The following is a 20,244-nucleotide window of genomic DNA, read 5'->3' on the forward strand; positions in this document are numbered from 1 at the left end:
GAGGAAATAAGGGAAGCGCTCATCAGTATTCACACGAGAAAAAGACAATGTGATTGAGGAGAACACTGAGATACAGGCTACTAGACCAGATGGGATTGAAGTGCATAAAGAGGTGTCAGCAATTCTGGAAAGTGTAAAAGTAGATAAGCCCCCTCGGCCTGATGAGGTTTATACTCGGGTTCTCTGGGAAGCCAGGGAGGAGATTACCGAGCCTTTGGTTTTGATCTTTATATCATCATTGTCTACAGAAATAGTGCCAGAAGACCGGAGGATAGCAAGGGAGTAGAGATAACCCCGGAAATGTGAGCCTTACTTCAGTTGTGGGTAATGTGTTGGAAAAGGTTATAAGAGATAAGATTTATAACCATCTAGAAAGGAACAAGTTGACTAGAGATAGTCAACACGGTTTTGTGAAGGGTAGGTCGTGCCTCACTAACCTTATTGAGTTCTTTGAGAAGGAGACCAAATAGGTGAATGAGGGGAAAGCAGTTGATGTGGCGTATATGGATCTCAGTAAGGTGTTTGATAAGGTTCCCCACGGCAGGCTATTGCACAAAATATGGGATTGAGGGCGGTTAAACAGTTTGGATCAGAAATTGGCTAGCTGAAAGATAGAAGGTGGTTGCTGATGGGAAGTATTCATCCTGAAGTTCAGTCACTAGTGGTATACCACAGGATCTGTTTTGGGTCCACTATTGTCATTTTTATAAATGATCTGGATGATGGCACAAAAGGATAGGTTAGTAAATTTGCAGATAGCACTAAGATTGATGGACTTGTGGATAGTGACGAAGGATGTTGTAGGTTACAGAGAGACATAGGTAAGCTGCAGAGCTGAGCGGAGAGGTGGCAAATGGTGTTTAATGCAGACAAGTGTGAGGTGATTCACTTTGGAAGGAGTAACAGGAATGCAGAATACTGGGCTAATTGTAAGATTCTTGGTAGTGTAGATGAGCAGAGAGATCTCGGTATCCAAGTACATAGATCCTTGAAAGTTGCCATCCAGGTTGATAGGGTTGTTCAGAAGGTATACAGTTTGTTAGATTTTATTGGTAGAGGGATTGAGTTTCAGAACCATGAGACCATGCTGCAGCTGTACAAAACTCTGGTGCGGCCACATTTGGTGCATTGCGTACAGTTCTGGTTACCACATTATAGGAAGGCTATGGAAGTTTTGGAAAGTGTGCTGAGGAGATTTACTGGGAAGTTGCCTGGTATGGCATTTAGGCCTTACGAGGAAAGACTGAGGGACGTGAGGCTGCTTTCATTGGAGAGAAGCAGGTTGAGAGATAACTTAATTGAGACATAACGTATTCAGAGGGTTAGATAGGTTGGACAGGGAGAGCCTTTTTCCTTGGATGGCGATGGCTAGCACAAGGGGACATAGCTTTAAATTGAGGTGAGATAGATATAGGACAGATGTCAGAGGTAGTTTTTTTTACTCAGAGAGTAGTAGGGGCGTGGAACATACTGCCAATAAACAGTAGTAGACTAGCCAACTTTAAGGGCATTTAAATGGTCATTGGATAGGCATATAGACAAGAATGGAATAGTGTAGGTTACATGGGTTTCAGATTGGTTCCACAGGTTGGCGCAGCATCGACGGTCGAAGGGCCTGTACTGCACAGTAATGTTCAGTGTAGTTGAAAAGTATAAGTAAACAAGAAACAGAAAAGAATAGAAACTCAGTAATTCTGGCAGCAGCCACAGAGGAAGAAAAATGTTTCTAGACCGACATGATGTTTCTCAGTTCTACATTTACTTCAGACTACCAGCATTACACTACTTAGCTTTTCGAGATCTGGGCAGTGAGAGGAAAAAGTAGAAGCAGCTCACCAGTGCCCTGTATAACTGAAGCATAACCTTCCTATTTCATTTTCAATTCCCCTTGCAACATTTTATTAGCTTTTTCAATCACTCCTTCTATCTATATATTAACAGTTTGCAATTCATGCACCAAGACACCCAGATCCTTCTGCATTTCAGATGTCTGCTATCTCTCACCATTTAGATAAATATGCTTTTGTTTTGAAACCTCCCTGCCAAATTAGACAATTTAACTGTTTTCTCCTAGTATACACTATTTGCCACATCACCCAAACTATCTATACCCTTTTTTAGCTTCATGCCCTCTTCACAACTTACTTACCAACTTTAGCAACCATATTTTCAGTTTCTTCATCCAAATCATTCTTCTAAATTGTATAAGATTGAGGCGCCAGCACTGACCTCTGTGGCATACCAGTCGCTATATCTAGCCATCCAGAAAATTACTCATTTATGTCTTCTCATTGTTTCTTGTTAGCCAGTTTCCTATTCATGTCAGTGTTACCCCTTATACTATGAACTTTTACTTTCCACAATACCCTTTGATGAGACTTCTTATTAAATTCCTTCTGGAAATCTATGTAGAGTACACTGGTTTCCCTTTATCCACAGCACATTATTTCCTCCAAGACTCCAATAAGTTAGTTCGAGCTAATTTCCCTTCCACAAAAGCATATGGATTCTGCCTGATTACTTTCTTGATTCAGAAATTGTACTCCTGGAATGAAACATTGCCAATACAACTCAATTATCCATAAAAAGATGAGGAACAGAAGTCAATAACTTATAGACCATTTGGTCTAATGTCTGTCATCGGAAATTATAATAATTTTCAATAAGGCCAGTGTGATCGAGCACTTAGACAAAGATGAGTTGATCAGAGAAAGTTGGAAGGGATTTGTAAATGGTAAATCATGTTCAATTATCATAACATTTTGAAGTCACTAATGTGGTAGACAAGGAATTTGTTATAGATGTTATTCATCTGTTCTTACAGAATACATTCTTAAGAATGCACATACAAAGTTATCAGCAAAAAACAAAAGAAAGGGAACTGGCAGGAGACAATTAAATATTACGAATAATGGGTAGGGTTGGGCAAAAAGAGTTCTTTGAGGGTGTGCGCTTGCATTTTTGGCAGATGAAACTTTTCAGTTTTTGATGGATTATGAGAAGGAACAGAGAATCAAACATCAATGTTTTCCAATAAAACTGAGTGGTACAGTAACAGTATAGATAGAAGCAAAATGCTCAAAGTGACCCTGATGAATTAAGTGAGTATGCAGAAGTGTGACAAGTAGAGTCTTGTGAGGCAAGTGCAAGAACATTCATTTTGAACCTAAAACAGAGAAAACACAAATAATTTAATCTCAGCAATCTAAGGTAAGGAATGCTGGAGGATTAGAGCGATTTAGGGTCAAGTCAGGTGAATTGTATCCCTTGTCACAAGACAGCTTGAATTGAGAGGTGAGATTCGAAGTTTTGAGGGGAATGTAATGAGGCTTCAGAGCAATTTGGACAAATTGAGTGTGCGCAAACATGTGGCAGATGTAGTATAACATTGATATACATTTTGGTGTAAATGCAGGAAGGAAAAATAGAAGCAGGTGCAGAAGGCAAATGGTGTAATGGTCTTCATTACAAGAGGATTTGAGTACAGAAGTAGGGATGTCTTAGGCACTGATACAGGGCCTTGGTAAGACCAAGCCTGAAATCTTGCATACAGTTTTATTCTCTACCTAAAAAAGGATATACTTGACATAGAGGGACAGCTGCAAAGGTTGGCTGATATCAAGGATGGTAGGATGGTTGTAAGAAAAGATTAGATCAACGGGCCTGTATTCACCAGAGTTTATAAGAATTGTTTGGGGCGGGGGGGGGGGGGGCAGGATCTGATTAAAAGGAATAGAATTCTAACAGAGTGACACAAACTCTATACAGGGAGGATGTTTCCCCTAGTTTGGGAGTCTAGAACCGTGAATCTCAGTCTTAGGATACAGTGTAGGCCATTTATAAATGAGAAGAAGAAATATTTATTAGTCAAGAAGTGGTTAACCTGTGAAATTTGCTACCAAAGGCAGCTGTGGAGAATAGGACACAGGGTGTATTCAAGAAAGAGATGGATAATGTTTTAGATATTAAAGTCACCCATGGAGAGAAAATAGCAACATGGCTTTGAGATGGAGAATCAATCATGATTATACTTTCTGGTGGAGGAGGGTCTAAGAATCAAATGACACATGCCTGCTCCTAGTTTCTATGCTTTTATGAATATAAAAAGTAGGAGTTGTGAAACATAGGTATAAAGTTAACATTAAACTTAAAAGAAGGAGAAAAGTCTGTAGCAAATCACTTTGTTCAAATTATATTTATTAGGAAGTTTCCTATTTGGAATGTGTTCTTTGTTGGCTAGCTGGGTGTACTTTTAAGCCTGCCCAAAGTTGCATCTCCCATCGAAATGAACTTGGACATTTCAAGATGCAAGATATTTCTGATATAAAGATAGCGAAAGATAGTTAATTTAAAAACAACTTTAATGTTGTCTAGATTTGCTTCTCTGATGTGAGGGGTTACTTTCAATAAAAGCTTTGGCAGAAAAATCTTCCTCATTAAATATTAACAAAAGTGTTTTTTGGTCTGCCCATTAAAAATTATTTTACTTTTCAATGGATGTGCTGCACTGCCTTTGAAATTCCGTTTGTACATTTAGATCTGTGAACTCAACAACTTTATGTTTTATTTTTGCTGTTAATTCCTCTATCCTAACAATTTTGTAGTACCTTGAACATCATTAAAATATAGTAGAGTATTTTACAAGAGCACTATTAATCAAAATAGTCACATTATTGTTATGGACCAGGCCAAACCCCCCTGCAAACAAATCCTAAGCAACTCTCTTGGAACTTAATGATGCTGTTCCAATTTCTTGCATCATTCCATAAACAGCCACTTGGCAAGAAAAGATAAAATCAAACACAGGTTCTTACATGAGAGTTACCAGAGAAAGAATCAGCATGGAACATCTTTCCACTGTAGCTGTTTCTTTGGATTCCCAGCTCAAAATCTGACCAGCAGCTTTGAACTGACTGCTTGCTAAAACCTAACCAAATAAAATTTAAAAAACCCCTAAACTGGGAGAACTGGCCACTCCCCTTTCATTGTACAAGTACTTAAAAAAAAACTTAAAAGCCTTTTCAAATAAATATTTCCAGACATGCTGGAGCCTCTGCCTTTATGACACCTATTGAAAAAAAAGGGCAGAATAACGTTTTTAAAGGAACAGCATCGCCAAACCTTCCCCCTTAAAAATCGAACTATCAACATCAAAAGATTGCTTCATTTTAAAACCCCTTAATCTTATTGTTAGAGCACTACAACACACAAACATTACATTGTCTATAACCATGCAAACATGCACTACTATTTCAGTCAGTTTACTCCTCCTAATGAGTAATCTCATCCAAGTCTCAACAATGCGTCGGCAATCACATTTTCTCGTCCTGCCATATGCACAATTTTCAAATTGAATAGCTGTAAAAAGCTCCATCTAAGCAGTCTGGAATCCTTGTCTTCAAATTTCTCCACAAACTTCAATGGGTTATGATCAGTGTATATGACTGTCTCAGATACATTACTGATAATGCAAATGTTGAAATGTTGTAGCACCAACAGCAAGCTCAAAGTCTCCTTCTCAACTGCCGAATATTTCTGCTGATGAATGCGCAGTTTCGTGGAGAAACACCCGAAAGATTTTTCTATCTTCTCATCGTCTTCTTGCAAGAACACAGCACCGACACCCACATCACTTGCATCGATAGCCACATTGAATGGCTTTGCGTAATTAGGAGTGGCTAACACAGGGGAAGTAGTTAACAAAGCCTTCAGGCAGTCAAATATCATCTGAAATTCCACTGCCCACTGAAACTTCTTGCCTTTCTTTAGTAATTCAGAGAGTGAAGCAGCTATACTGCTAAAATCCACTCAATCCCAGGAACCATAATACTGTTTTTTTTGTCAATGGTGTAGGAAACATCCCAAATACCTTCGTTTATGCATTCCGTGGGACCATTTGTCCAAATCAAATAACATGGCCCATGAAAGTGACTTGGGCTTTGGCAAATGCACTCTTAGAAAGGTTTATCACCAAGCCTGCCTCCCAAAGTTGATTGAACAATTCTGATAAATGTTACAAATGTTCTGTCCATGTGTAACTGAAAATCACCAGGTCATTAAAATTAACTACACATTTGAGCAATCCAGAAATGACCTTAATGGTTAGTCTCTGAAATGTGGCCAGTGCATTTTTCATACTAAGTGGCATGATGTTAAATTGATGCAGTCCATTCAGCATTACGAAAGCTGAATGAACAAGTCCAACTTAGAACTATAAGTTGCTTGCCCCACCTGTTCAACATCGTCTTCCAAACGTGGAATCAGATAAGAGTCAGACTTCGTTGCTGCATTGACTTTGCAATAGTCCACAGATAACTACTGGTTACCATCTGGTTTTGGCACCATTACTATGGGTGATCTCCAGTCACTGCAACTCACGTTGATTATGTTGTCTTGGAGCATGTGTTAAATCTTCTTTTGAAACTGTGCCAACTTTAGAGGGATAAGCCTACAAGGATGTTGCTTAATCAGGACAGCATTTGCTATCTCTACATCATGCATAACTAGGTTCATACCACCCAACTTATTTCCACATATCTCCCCATACAATGCAATAACTCTTTCAGGTCATTTCGATTTTCCTCTGAAAGGTAACTTAATACTTTATTCCAATTTTGGACAATTTCCTCAGTGTCCAATTTAATTTGAGGAATGTCCAATTCATAATCCTCTGAATTGGTTCTTCACTCTGTGTTCTAACCGGTAATACAGTCTCCTTTTGCTTTCCTTCCCTGTCAAAATACTTTTTGAATATATTCACATAACACATTGTGAGATTCTTTCTGGCTGGAGTTCTTATCAAATAGCTCACCGCACTCAATCTCCTTTCGACTTGATAAGGTCCACCAAACCTTGCTTTTTAAAAGGTTCGCCTATAATTGGAAGTAACACTAACACTATCTCCGATTGCAAAATTGCTAATTTTTGATTTCTTTTTGGTTTCCTGTTTCATTGTATGCTGTGATACTTATCAATGCTGTCTAGCCAACTCCCCCACTCTATCTAACCATTCCCTAAAATAGTCCAAATAGGTAGTTTCTGAATTCTGACTTACCAATTTCTCCTTAATCAATTTTAGTGATCTTTTCAATTCATGCCCAAAAATTAATTTAAATTGACTGAATTTGGTTGATTAATTTGGTGCATCTCTGATGGCAAAATGTATAAATGGAATTCTTTTATCCCAATCATCCAGATAGTCTTCACTGCAGGTTGTTAACATGGTCTTTAAGGTCTGATGTCACCTTTCTAGTGCTCCCTGTGATTCTGGATAGTACGCAGTGGATTTGAATTATTTTATTCCTAAGCTGTCCATAACTTCCTTGAATAATTTCGATGTAAAGTTTGACCTTTGTTTTGACTGTACCTCTGTGGGTAGTCCATCTCTCGTGAAAAATTTGAGAAACTCTACAATCCTTTTAGCTGTGATATTGTGTAATGGAATGGCCTATGAAACCTAGAAGACATATCCATTCTGGTTAACAAATACAGATTTCCACTTTTTGTTTTAGGTAGGGTGCAATCAATTAAGACTCTTGTAAATGGTTCCTCAAATGCGGGGATAGGTATGAAAGTCATGGGTTTTATTACAGCCTGTAGTTTTCTAATTACTTGACAGATATGACATGCCTGGCACAATTCAACTATATCTTTGTGCAGTCCAGGCCAGTAAAGATGTTTTGTATTTTAGCTCAAGTTTTCCTTACCTCAAAATGACCTTCTACTAGTTCATGTGCCACCAAAACACTTCCTTTCTATAACCCACTGTCAATACTGGTGAACTTCTGCCCATTTCTCATCGGTGTGATTATGCATTGGTCTTCATTTCTTCATTAAGACATCATTTTTAAGATAGCAGCATTCAGGGATACGTTTGGATTTTTTTCCATGTATGCCTTTTGATACAATTGCTTTAGTTTCTCATCTTTCTGCTGTAACTCATCTTAATTTCTCTGAGCTAAAGATGTCTGCTTTGTCATCCATCTAGTCCTGGTTTGTATCGAGCATTTGATCAAACAGGGTCTCTGATAATTCCACTTTAACCTTCTTACCTGTACTCTTTGATCTTTCCTGTTTCAACTGGCGACTTTGTGACTTTGTAACCACACTGTCAGGAAAAATCCCAGGACATGTGTCCTGTAATACCTCTGTTGCCTGACTTTTTTTACTGGCTTTTCAGTAGGCAGCACTTCTACCTGTGAACCAGCTACATTGTTTGCAAGGACAAATTGTATTCCTTGAGTTGAGAGTTTGTTTAGTACTCCTATGACTTCTTCACTTTCACTTGGCACTCTAGCCTCATTTTACATGGTTGAGCATTTTTTGTCTCACCTGAATTCCCATTACTAGCACTCTTTCTAGCAATAGTCCTTCTGAAGTACATATCTCCTCATCTTTCAACATCAAAGATTGAGAAGATCCTTTACTTCTTCATATTGTAACCTCTTCACCTGCTGCTCCTATGTGACAAAACTTTACCTTCGCAATTACTTTCTTCAAGAAGATCTGGCACTTCCTCCTTAACCCAGCTTCAACCGGGTTGAACATTCTGGTGCCGTTTTCTAGCCTCCACTATGCTTTCTGCTACCACTCCAACACAATTCACTGACTTATCCTGTTTTCCTAAACCTGTCTTCCCAGTGCTTTTCCTACCCCAGGAACACTGACTTCATGAGGCCTACTTCACTGCAGTGAAAACACCAGAGCCTTTTCACTTCTCTTTCCACTTCAAGGGTTTCCCTTTTACCCCGTGCTAAGTTATTCTTATGACCTTCACCGAGATCTACTTTCCCCTTATCATGTGAGGATTTCTCTTTACCCCATTTCTATCTCTCATGGATTGAAATTAAGGTTGGAAGCCAAACTTTAATTAATGGACCAACTCATAGTCACTAGCCATTTCAGCTGCAAATTTTGCTGTTTTAACTATCTGCTCTTCCACGAGTTCTCACTACCTTAGGAAGTGAATTTTTGAACTCATCCAAAAAAATCTCAGATTGCAGGTTTGTTCTATTTTTAAAACCCTTATCTAACAGTCAAAATTACTTTAGTGTAATCCTTTGATCCTTTCAAACTCAATGCAGGTTTGACCAGGATCCCTCCTTAGATTCCTGAAACACTGTCTGTAGGCTTCTGGTAGAAACTCATATACACTTAAAATAGCTTTCTTCACCTCTTCATACGTCCCAGATACCTCCTCTAATAGTGATGCAAATACCTCACTAGCTTGATCTACAAGTTCAACAAAACCACATGGTCAGGAGCCACCTCATTTGTTTAGCCACTTTCTCAAATAAGATGAAAAAGGCTTCGACATCCTTTTCATCAAATTGAGGCAATCCTTGAATATATTTAAACAGATCTCCACCAGGCCTTTGGCTAGCATGGGTTTGCTCATCCTCACTCAGCTTACCTTTTGCCTTCACCTCCATCCTTTTGAACCAATTTTCCTGTCCAAGTGCCAATTTATGATGTTCAAACTCTCTTTCTCCCTTTCCTCTTTATTTTTATCTTTTTGTTCTGCTGGGGCCTCTCATTATTTTTCTCTTTCCTCTGTTTTTAATTGTAATTCAAACAATTTCATTTCTTTTTCCCTGTCTTTATCTTTTAACTCTAAATCAAGCTGCTTCATTTAATTGAATTTCAACCACCTCCAAAGATTTTGATGGTATTTCCAGCAAACTTAAATGCTGAGCTATTGCTACAATTGTTTCTCCTTTCCTCATGAAAGGAGGCAGCTCCAACTCCAGCTTGCCTGCCAATTCCAGCAACTTTTCCTTATTCACCCTTTGTAAAACCTCCAAAGTCACTTCGTCCACCCACAGAGAAGTCTTGGTGACTGAAAAAGCCATTACTATACCAAGCACTGTTTAAACCAACCAAATTGATACTAACGCATACCATTTGCTGCCTTTGGGTCCAAAAACCCTAACCCCAAACTGGAACTATAGAACCAATCCTGCAAACAGCCCGCAACCTGTTATGCACCAGGCCAGCCACGATCGAAACATTGCAAGAAGGTAGCCCAGACCCTAACTTTTCTAGTTGTTTTAAGCAAGCGTAGTGGATATTCCAGGAGTGACACAGCTGGCCCAACCACTCAGTTTTAAACAAAACAGAATTTATTTACAGACTACCAAATGAAATGAGATCAAAAGAGAACAGAATATAGAATAACAACCTATCTGAAAACCAAAGCGACCTCTATCTCAACTTAATGATGTAGTTCCAATTTCTTGCAACATCCCATAAACACCTACTTGGCAAAAACGGTAAATTCAAACACAAGTTCTTACAGGAGAGATGTCAGAGTGAGAGGGTCAGCATGGAACCTCTTGCCACTGTAGCTGTTTCTTTGGATTCCCAGCTTAAAACCTGACCAGCAACATTGACAGACTGCTTGCTAAAACCAAACCAAACCAGACAAAACCCTGAACTGGGAGAACTGGCCACTCCCCTTTCATTGTACAATTTTTTTTTAGAAACTGAAAAGCCAATTCAAGTACATATTTTCAGACACATTGTGACCTCTGCCTTTACGACTCTTCTCGAATAAAAAAGGACAGAATAATCTTGTTAAAAGAGCACAGCAGGTCAGGCAGCATCCAAGGAGCAAGAAAGTCGACATTTCGAGCAAAAGCCCTTCATCATGTTTCCAGCATCTGCAGTCCTCACTTTTGCCTTGTTAAAAGAGCAATATTGTCACACTACGCAACACTCTGATGGATGTCAAAAGAGGTGGGTTTACGGGATGTCATGATGGAGGAAAACAAGGCAGAAAGCGTACGATGGGTATCCCAGAATTCAGGGCCAAGGCAACTGAAAGCGGAATCACAATTGGAGCAGCGAGTAAAATCAGGGATGCACACAATGTCAAGCTGAAAGGATGAGGGATAGCTTGGAGGTTTGTGGGGCTGGAGGAGATTACGGACAGTGAGGGCAAAGCCATGGACGAATCAGAAAACAAGGATGAGAAGTTTAAAATAGAGATTTGTTTGGCCGGGGCCAAAGTAACGTAGCAAGAACAGGATTGATAGGTGAAATGAGACTAGGTGCAAGTGAAGATTTACATGGCAGTTTTGGATCATCCGAAGTTTATTGATGGTAGATGTGCATTGAAATAGTCAAGTCAAGACATCAAAAGGCATAACTGACAGTGTCAGCAACAGATAAATTGAGACAGGGGCTAAACTGCCTGACACTACAGAGATATAGATGGATGGTCTTAGTTATACAATACAAATTATAAATATAGTTTTAAAACCTTTGCTGCATTGTCTAATCTTGCAGGTCACAATGAAAATTGAGAGGTGTATACATAATTTAAACAATTTCTTAAAGTATTCTAATATGCACTGGATACTGACAAACTATGATAGTGGAAGACAATTGTTCTGAAAAGTGCCACAAGAGAGAATTGGACCAAAGTAAGTGAAAAATATGTAAATGATATAAGACACATGCACATACAAAAACTTTCAAAAGTTGATTGTAGTAGACTGTTTGTAGGTACAAGGACATCTGACAAGTGGGAGAATTTTAAGGGTGATGATGATGAGAGTTCAGAGGCATTATGTTCCAGTTAGAGTGAACGGCAAGGCTGGTAAGATCAATGGATGATGAAAGATGTTGAGGTTCTAGTCAATGATAAAGAGGATCTTATTTTAGATATGGACAATGGGGTTCAAATGAATCTCTTAATCAGTAGAAAGAGTGTAGCAGCATTCTTAAGGCAACCTTGAATGCTATGGGGAATCAGGGAGGAAATTGTGAGAGCCCTTGCAGAAATATCTGCATCACCTAAAACTCCAGCCTTATGATTGGAGGGTGGCTAATATTGTGCCTTTGATTAAGAAGTGTTGGAAGGAAAAACTGGGGATTTCAGTTGTGGATAAATTGTTGGAGACGATTCTAAAAGATAGGATTTATAGACATTTAGAGAACTAAAAATTGATTAGGGATAGTCAGCTTGGTTTTATGCAAGGAAAATTGTGTCTAACAAACTTGTTTGAGTTTTTTGAGGAAGTTACCAAAAAGATTGATGAGGGCAGAGCAGTAAACATTGTTTACTTGGACTTTAGTAAAGCCTTTGACGAGGTTTCACATGGTAGACTAATTAGTAAAGTTAGCTCACATGGGATAAAGGGTGAGTTTGCCAATTGGATACATAATTGGCTTAATGGCAGGAGACAGAGCGGTTGTGAAGGGCGCTTTTCAGTCTGGAGGCCTGTCACCAGTAGTGTTCCATAGGTACCAGTTCTGAGTCCTCTTTTATTTGTCATTTGTATAAATGATTTGGATGAAATTATAGAAGACATGGTTAGTAAGTTTGCAGACAACACAAAAATCAGTGGCAAAGTAGACAGTGAAGAAGGTTTTCTAAGCTTACAAAAGGATCTTGCTCAATTGGGTTAATGGGCTGTAAAATGGCAGACAGAAGTCAATCTGGATAACTATGAGGTATTGTATTTTGGTAGACAAACAGAGGCATAACTTGTCCATTTAATGGCAAGGCCCTGGGTAGTGATGTAGAACAGGTGAGCCTAGGAGTGCAGGTACATAATTCTTTGAAGTTTGCTTTACATATAGGTAGGATGGTTAAAAAGGCATTTAGCACACTCGCCTTCATTGCTCAGTCCTTTGAGTATAGGAGTTGGAAAATCAAGTTCAGATTGTATAGGACATTGGTGAAGCCTCTTCTGGAATACTGTGCCCAGTTCTGGTCGCCCAGTTATAGGAAGGATATTATTAAGCTAGAGAAAGTTCAGAAGAGATTTATCAGATGCTGCTGGGTATGGAAAGTTTGAGTTATACACTGGAGTGTAGGGCGTTAAGAGGTCATCTTACAGAGGTTTATAAAAGGATAAGGTCAGTAGTAGGTATCTCTTCCCTAGGATGGGTTATTTCAAGAATAGTGGGCATATTTTTAAGGTGAGAGGAGAGAGATTTAAAAAAGAATGAGGGACAAATATTTTACACAGAGGGTAGTTTGCATGTTGAATGAACTTCCTCAGGAAGTGGTGGACGTGGGCACAGTTACAACATTTGAAAGAAATATATGAATAAATATACAGGAAAGGTCTGGAGGGAGATGGGACTAGTTTCGTTTGGGATTATATTTGGCACGGACTGATTGGACTGAAGAGTCAGTTTCCATACTCTATGACTCTGTATAAAGAAAATCGGTGAGAGCAAGAATATTTAAACACTGGCAAAGTAAACTGATGCATCTATTATCACTTTGGATGGATAAAAGGGATACATTATGTAAACTGAATTCCTCAATACATTGATTCCAGACAAACACTGTATATTCATTTGAAACATTTGTGTATAGATCACTCAAATATAGTTCAGTAAGCAGAGGTCATGTAATCAATTAAGTGCGTGAAACACAAAATTGGAGTAGCATGAAACAGGTCATTGCCTGTTGAACACAATATCACACATCTTTAAATTACCCACAGCTGTAGGTTTGACGTGGATTCCAGAATTTGTCTTTCGAAAATTTAAGAAACCAGAGTAACAAGAAATATGTACAAAATAGGTCTGAGTCTCCAACTAAACCTATGTTTTGATTACAGTGCTTAACCTCAATACACATTTCTTGCTGTTTACAGCAGATTTTCTAGAAAGGCAACTAGCTCTTAATTGTCTAATAAACAACTTTTCGAAAATAATAAAATTCACAAAATTCTGAGAAAAGCCTGACTTTATTTAGTCAAATATAGGAACATCACAATGAGTTGAATCCCAGGGGATCCACACTCAAATTCTTGTTAAGTAGAGCATCATGATAGATGAGGACAACCAAATTCCACATTAATGTATCTCTTCGTAACCATTATATCTAGAAGCATAGTCAATATCGAAACAAAACAGATTCAAATTCCAGGTGAAAACTGAGTAAAGCCGTAGATGTGTGGGAGAATGCCTTTATTCATTTGTGCACATCTTGCAATAGCCTAACCTTATAAAAAGCAACGTATACTCTGTTTAACCATGAATGAGACTGCTTTGGTTTTGGAGTCTATTATCTGTCATTGCTGCCAGAGTGACCATATTCTTACTGCTTACCAAGTGGAAAATGATGCAGGTTCCTGCCTTGAATCGGCTGAGGTAAACCCCACTTCCCTGCTCTTTTCTGCAGGATTGGAATGGAGATGAAAACATTCCCAGCTTGGACTGCCTTGAATTTTACTATCTGGATAGGCAGCGACTCTAACTCCCCCTCATGCTCATTGAACAGTTCCAAGCTGTTTCCCGTGTGTTTCAGAATGATAGACAAACAATCCATTTTTTTGTGATATCTGCTTTCCATTTCATTTAACAGTTTTCCACTTGCTGTACAAACTTGATCTTCCTTTCAATCAATAACACTTAACTTTTTCACCAACTTAATCATACTTGCAAGCTTAGCGTGTACTTTAACAGGGAGGTCTCGACGTCAAATGATAGTTTATCCAGCACTCCATGATATTGTACTCGTGTGGTCTAACACTGTTCTGATTGGTTGGCACAATCATATGACAAGCTGAGTCAAGGTTGGCTTTGGCAATGTCATCAGGATTAATCATGGGTTACGAGCATGAAATTTCAGCTCAATACAGGCAATGTTTTATGGAATTTACTATTCTGCTTCAGGGAATGCCTGACAGTTTGTTACTAACTAAAGTTTTTGTTTTTGGCTTTGACATGTCACAATTTCATGACGCATGTAAAACTTTTTATTCAGTTCTCATTAAATAATTCTGTGATCAACACTGTTACATGCAACACTGACTTTATGCTAGATATTCGCCTGGGCCAACAATGTTACTAGAAATTTTACTGTATGCTCTTTCAGGATCTACTTAATCTCATTCATACCGCAATATTTCAATTTTCTTTTAAAAATTATAAATATTCTTGAAACTGAATTTGCATCTGGTTTCTCTTCAAAACCTATTTGCAACATATTTGAAGGCTTATCTCAACTGTCTAGATTTTTGTGTTAGAATAATGATGAATCTAACAGCACAAACTGTTACTCTCTTTTCCCCCCCCCCCCCAAATGGCACAGCAGCTTCAGATGAGGAGCAGATGCACAGTTAAATGTGAGAAAACAGTTGTGGTCAAAGGGTGTTTTAGTCATTAGAATCACAAAAGTGCTGAGTGGTTCACTATTGTACAATGTTAGTGCATTTGTGCAATATATACAAACTAAACTCAGCACAAAAAGTTAAATCTTAGCTATTCCAGGCAAAACATTTTTTATAACAACACGTTAATCGTAATTAAGGCTAAGGAGCCTTTCTGTCATGGAAAATTAACCAATAATATTATACAATGTTATTCCTACACATTTTAATTGTTTTTGAAATCTTTTAAAAATTACCATGTAAAACATGCATTTATTTACTTCTGTGTTGTATCTTTTCCCCCTCAATTTACCCTTCCCCCTCTATTTTACCCACTCTACTTTGCATTTCCATGCCAATCCTTGCACAATTAACTGTACAATCCTTCAACCCAACTGGATGCTTTTCTTGTTCAATCCAGTACCAGACTAATGTTTTAACGAAGTTAAATGACAAGTAAGTTTCAAAAATTCTTAAGAGAACAATTTTAGTTTCTGGCATGGTATTGTAAGTTGATTATCTTTGCTTTTCTAAATTCTGCATCTCCTTCATTAAAATAAATACCATTTATTTTGTGTCAAATTTACCAATTTAATATGGAACAATTAATATATTAAAAAGGTTCAAAGGATTAAACTTGTCTTTCAGTTCTGTAGGATATGCTTTCTGCACACATGCAGGAATCTCCTTAATATAAAATTCCCTGAATTTTATTTGCACTAGATCAACAGGGAGCAAAAATGCAGACAAAATTACTTACATTGAAAGAAATAAAATTATCTAGTCTTTTTCTTCCATAATTTCGTCCAGGATCTCTGACTGCCTTTTCTTTTTTGGAGAATCTATTGTGAATGAACACAGAGAAAGAATAAAGAAAATTTAATAGAAGATATGAATTTGAAGACAATCAATATGCAATAATTAGATTTGATCTTCTTCCATTTCGAGTCTAATTTGTTCGGCAGTAATAAATAGGCCATTCATACAATAGGCTGGGAAATTGGATTTGGGGAGTAGTAACAGTAGGATGCCTAGAAATATAACAGTAAGCAGCAAAGCATGAACTGTCTATCATTTACATCATTAGCACTAACAATAGACTGGAATACTCCTGCAGATGAACAACTGATTAAACCAATCACCATTAATTCTGAGGCACAGTGATATATTTAAATTTTAAGGTGAAGGAAAGGAATGAAAATGAAATACATGTGACTAGGTTTACCATTTTTAAAGTTTGAGGAGTTTATGTTTGACTATCATTTCAAGAAATTTTCAGTAAAAAGACAGGAAAACTGCTATGATGTTTCTGCTTGTAAAATACAAAATTACCCAGAGCTGTTTGTGTAACAAATTAAATGCAATCATCTGCCTGTGCCATCTGGAACATCATTGTGGATGGTCTTTATTTTAAGAATTCTGATCATTTAGAAACATCTTCCAGTTTACAAGTTAATTCATTTCTAATTAATAAACAAATCACATTACACTCAATATTTTTTTTCATTTATTTGGCCTTAACCAGATGACTAAAGAAGTAGGTGAGTTAACAATCTTCAACAAATTTAAAACAGGTAGAAAGGCTTGTTGAAACTAAAGGGCACAGTGAACTTAATAAGAAATTTAATTGCACAAAGTGTTATTGCACCTTGAAATCTCTTGGACAAACCTTACAAAAAAAAGTATGTAATTTCTTTTAAATAATATTTTGATCACAAACCATTTATTAGATGAGATAAATCCATTGATAAGATTAAATTATACAAATAGCATACAACTGTTTTAAAACAAAATTTAGAATTTTGCTTCCATTTTTGGCTCACTGTTTCTTCTTCATTTCACTTGTCACAAGGAAAGCTGTGAAGAACACTGCAAATGGCTTCAGCAGTTTGACTGGTTGTTAACAAAACCTTCTATTTCCAACATTTTTAACCAGTTAGCATTGCTGCTCTCAAACAATCATTGATTATGTGTGTGTGAGCAGAGGCACAGAAGTAGCTGCTAGCATGCTATTTTGATACAGGAACTTCACATCAAAGAACTAAGGGGGTAGTGTGGAGTTTGAGAAAGAAAAAGTAATCAGGATTAAGTAATTATTTTTCACAAGAGGCTTGCTCTTATGGGCATACTTTCATGGCATATCTAGTTTCTAAAGGAATCACTTCTCAATAAAAGGAAGGCCTTGCTTAAAATCTGAGAAGGAGAGTTATTAAAGTGACAAATTAGTGATGAATATTTGAAGATATTAAATGCTGAATTATAATCATATAGCTTACTTCACCATCCATTTTATTTAAATAAAGAACCAAAGGCTGAAGATAGAATCATATCTAATCTTTATCTGCACGTCCAAAAACTGCGAAGACATAAAACCCAAAGTCTTTTTGAAAGTGGACCCAAATAGACCTGTAGACACACTGAGTTTAGGCCCTTTATAAAGAGCTTTGCTTGCCCCAAACACACCTAAGCTCAGCTCCATTTCAGCCTTTTGACAAAAAACAACTTTTAGGTTAGTTTGGACCAAACAAAATTTTTCTTCCAAGGCCTGAATGCACGCAAGCAGACCTAAGTAGTGAGTGTAGCAACAAATGGAGAGAGTTTACAGAAAGTGAAGAAATAATGAAAAAGTGTTTATAGATACCATCAGGACTTTGATAAAGGTAATGTCAATCTAATTCTCAACAGACTTGGATACAACAAATTCAAAAGTTAAATGAATACTTGACGTTTGGATGCGAGATGATTGGTAAAAGAATATTAGAGGGGAAGATAAGTGTATCCAAAAACTAAATACACCCTTCGGCAAAACACAGTTGGTCCCGAGGTTTTCAAATAAAGGATACTCAATCTGTATTTTTGATTTGATTTGATTTGTTGTTGTCACATATACCTAGGACATTGAAACATTTTGTCTTGCATGCAATAAAGGCAAAATGTATTAGTGTTGTTGAACAGAGTGCATAATACAAAGTTATAGCTGCAGAGCAGGTGCACAAAGAGCGAGGTCAACATTAAATTTAAGATAAGTCCAATAACAGCAGGGAATAATATGCTCTCGAATCTGTTGATAAGCGTGTTTAAGCTTCTGTGTGTTCTGCCCAATGGAAGAGGTTATAACCTGGGTGGGAGGGTCTTTGATTATGTTGGCTGCCTTTTCTGAGGCAGCGAGAAATATAGATGAGGTCAGTGGATGGAATGTTGGCTTGCATGATGGAGTGGGCTGTAAGTAAAGATCTAGGAGACTATTTTAGAAGTGGAAATGAATGCAGTGAAATTTAAGGCCAGATAACTAGAGTTGGGAATAATTGAGCTGTGAAGGATGAAGGAGTGCAGCATGGAGCAAATTGTTAATGAAAAACCCTTGTTTTTGGCAATGTTTTGATAGTGTAGGCATCATTAATTTATCTTTAAAACTAGACATAATTAAAATATGTTTGAAATAAAACACTAAGCACACGACAATTTTTAACAAATTGATGTTGAAACGATAACACAATGTTGCCTAATCCGATGCGCTATTTGCAGTCTAATAAAATATTCCTCTATATAATTTACAGTTATCACACTTTTGTTTTTTAATTTGTACCTTCAAGCTACTCACAAAGCACAAGTAAAATATGATAGCCAAGTTGACAATGCATATTAACTTGCAATGCGACAGAATCCATTTTATCAGTATTAAGTTGAATTTTATGCCTTCACACATAGCAGGCTTGTCAAAAATGTCGAATTTATTTCAAGTAAATTGACAGTCAAGGATCATAGGGTTACGACAGCAATCAGATGTCATCCGAATGTACAGACCCATAAAAAGTTACAGTCCAGAATTCAAAGAAATTGCATACATTTTGCACAGGCTGAGCAGTTAATTAAGAACTTAGGAAAAAAACTAGAATTTTGACAGGTGATCTCCACCTTGGAAATTGGATACAATTTCCTCAAACAGCAAGTGTAAAACCGTATTTCTGTATTTCTATAGATAGATCCACCTAAATATAAAATCAAATTTATAGAGCAGAAATGCAAATTCCCTCATCCTTCACAGCCTATAATTCCCTCTCTTTGGTTAGGGAACTGGGTTGGATTTTTGTTTTCTTTCTTCATTCATAGGATGAGGTTATTGCTGGCTAGGCAGCATTTACTGCCCATCCTTAATCGCCCAGAGGGCAGTTCAACGTCAACCACTTTGCTGTGGGTCAGTGTTACATGCAGGCCAGACCAGGTAAGGACAGCAGTTTCCTTCCCTTAAGGACATTATTGAACCAGATCAGTTTTTTCTCCACAATCGACAATGGATTCATGGTCATCTTTAGATTCTTAATTACAGATATTTTCTACTGAATTCAAATTCCACCATTTGCCGTGGCTGGATTCAAACCTGGGTCCCCGAATTAACAGTCCTGGAATAATACCACTAGGCCATCACCTCCCCAATAGGACATCTACAACAGACAGACTGTTGAATAACAGGACTCAAAAGCACAGCAAACATAGTTGAAGATTGACATCACTCTATTCTGCAAATGACTAGGGAGTCAATCAACTCTCAGATGCACACAACCAACCCTACCCAACCACTTCAAACTATGGTTAGCCAACTCAACTGGAATGTCTTTATGGAGGTACCACATGACCTCCTGCCTCGAACCAGTGGTGCACTGATAGTACCCGATCTCGGGGTCTGGAGACCTAGGTTCAAGCCCCATCTGCTCCAGAAATGTGTAACAACATCTCTGAACAGGTTGATTGGGAAATATCTTTTACCATCAGTTTCACAATCCTGCCACTGGCTAACCATCATGCTGGAAGGTTAGCAAGCTAAGCTAGAACAGCAATTTGTAGAAAAAAACCCGAACTAACAATGGAGCAAACTGCTCAGCCCTCACTCAGAATTACGATCCAGCCACTTCAAGGGGGGATCTGAATGTTGGACTGCAACCATCACCTTTACCTCACCTTCCTTGCACGTTCCTGTTCTCATACTTCAATTCTCACTGACCTCAATCCCTAAACTCTCATTTTTCTCTATGTTACCACCAATTAGGATCATTCCTGAAATTTATGTCCAAAACATCGACTCTCCTGCTCCTCAGATATTGTCTAACCTGCTGTGCTTTTCTAGTGC

The 20,244-nt window shown here is 37.8% G+C and overlaps 1 protein-coding gene across 1 annotated transcript in view; it reads right to left on the reverse strand.

Moving 5' to 3' along the window:
- Positions 1–20,244, reverse strand: part of rbm19 (RNA binding motif protein 19) — a 248,632-nt gene that overhangs the window by 74,537 nt on the left and 153,851 nt on the right. Inside the window, exon 24 of the mRNA XM_060843698.1 lies at positions 15,880–15,961. Within this exon, the coding sequence (XP_060699681.1) occupies positions 15,900–15,961 (62 nt within the window). The 3' untranslated portion in view covers positions 15,880–15,899. The remainder of the gene's footprint in view (positions 1–15,879; positions 15,962–20,244) is intronic.

Source organism: Hemiscyllium ocellatum, chromosome 24 (assembly GCF_020745735.1).
Source record: "Hemiscyllium ocellatum isolate sHemOce1 chromosome 24, sHemOce1.pat.X.cur, whole genome shotgun sequence".
Taxonomy (NCBI): Eukaryota; Metazoa; Chordata; class Chondrichthyes; order Orectolobiformes; family Hemiscylliidae; genus Hemiscyllium; species Hemiscyllium ocellatum.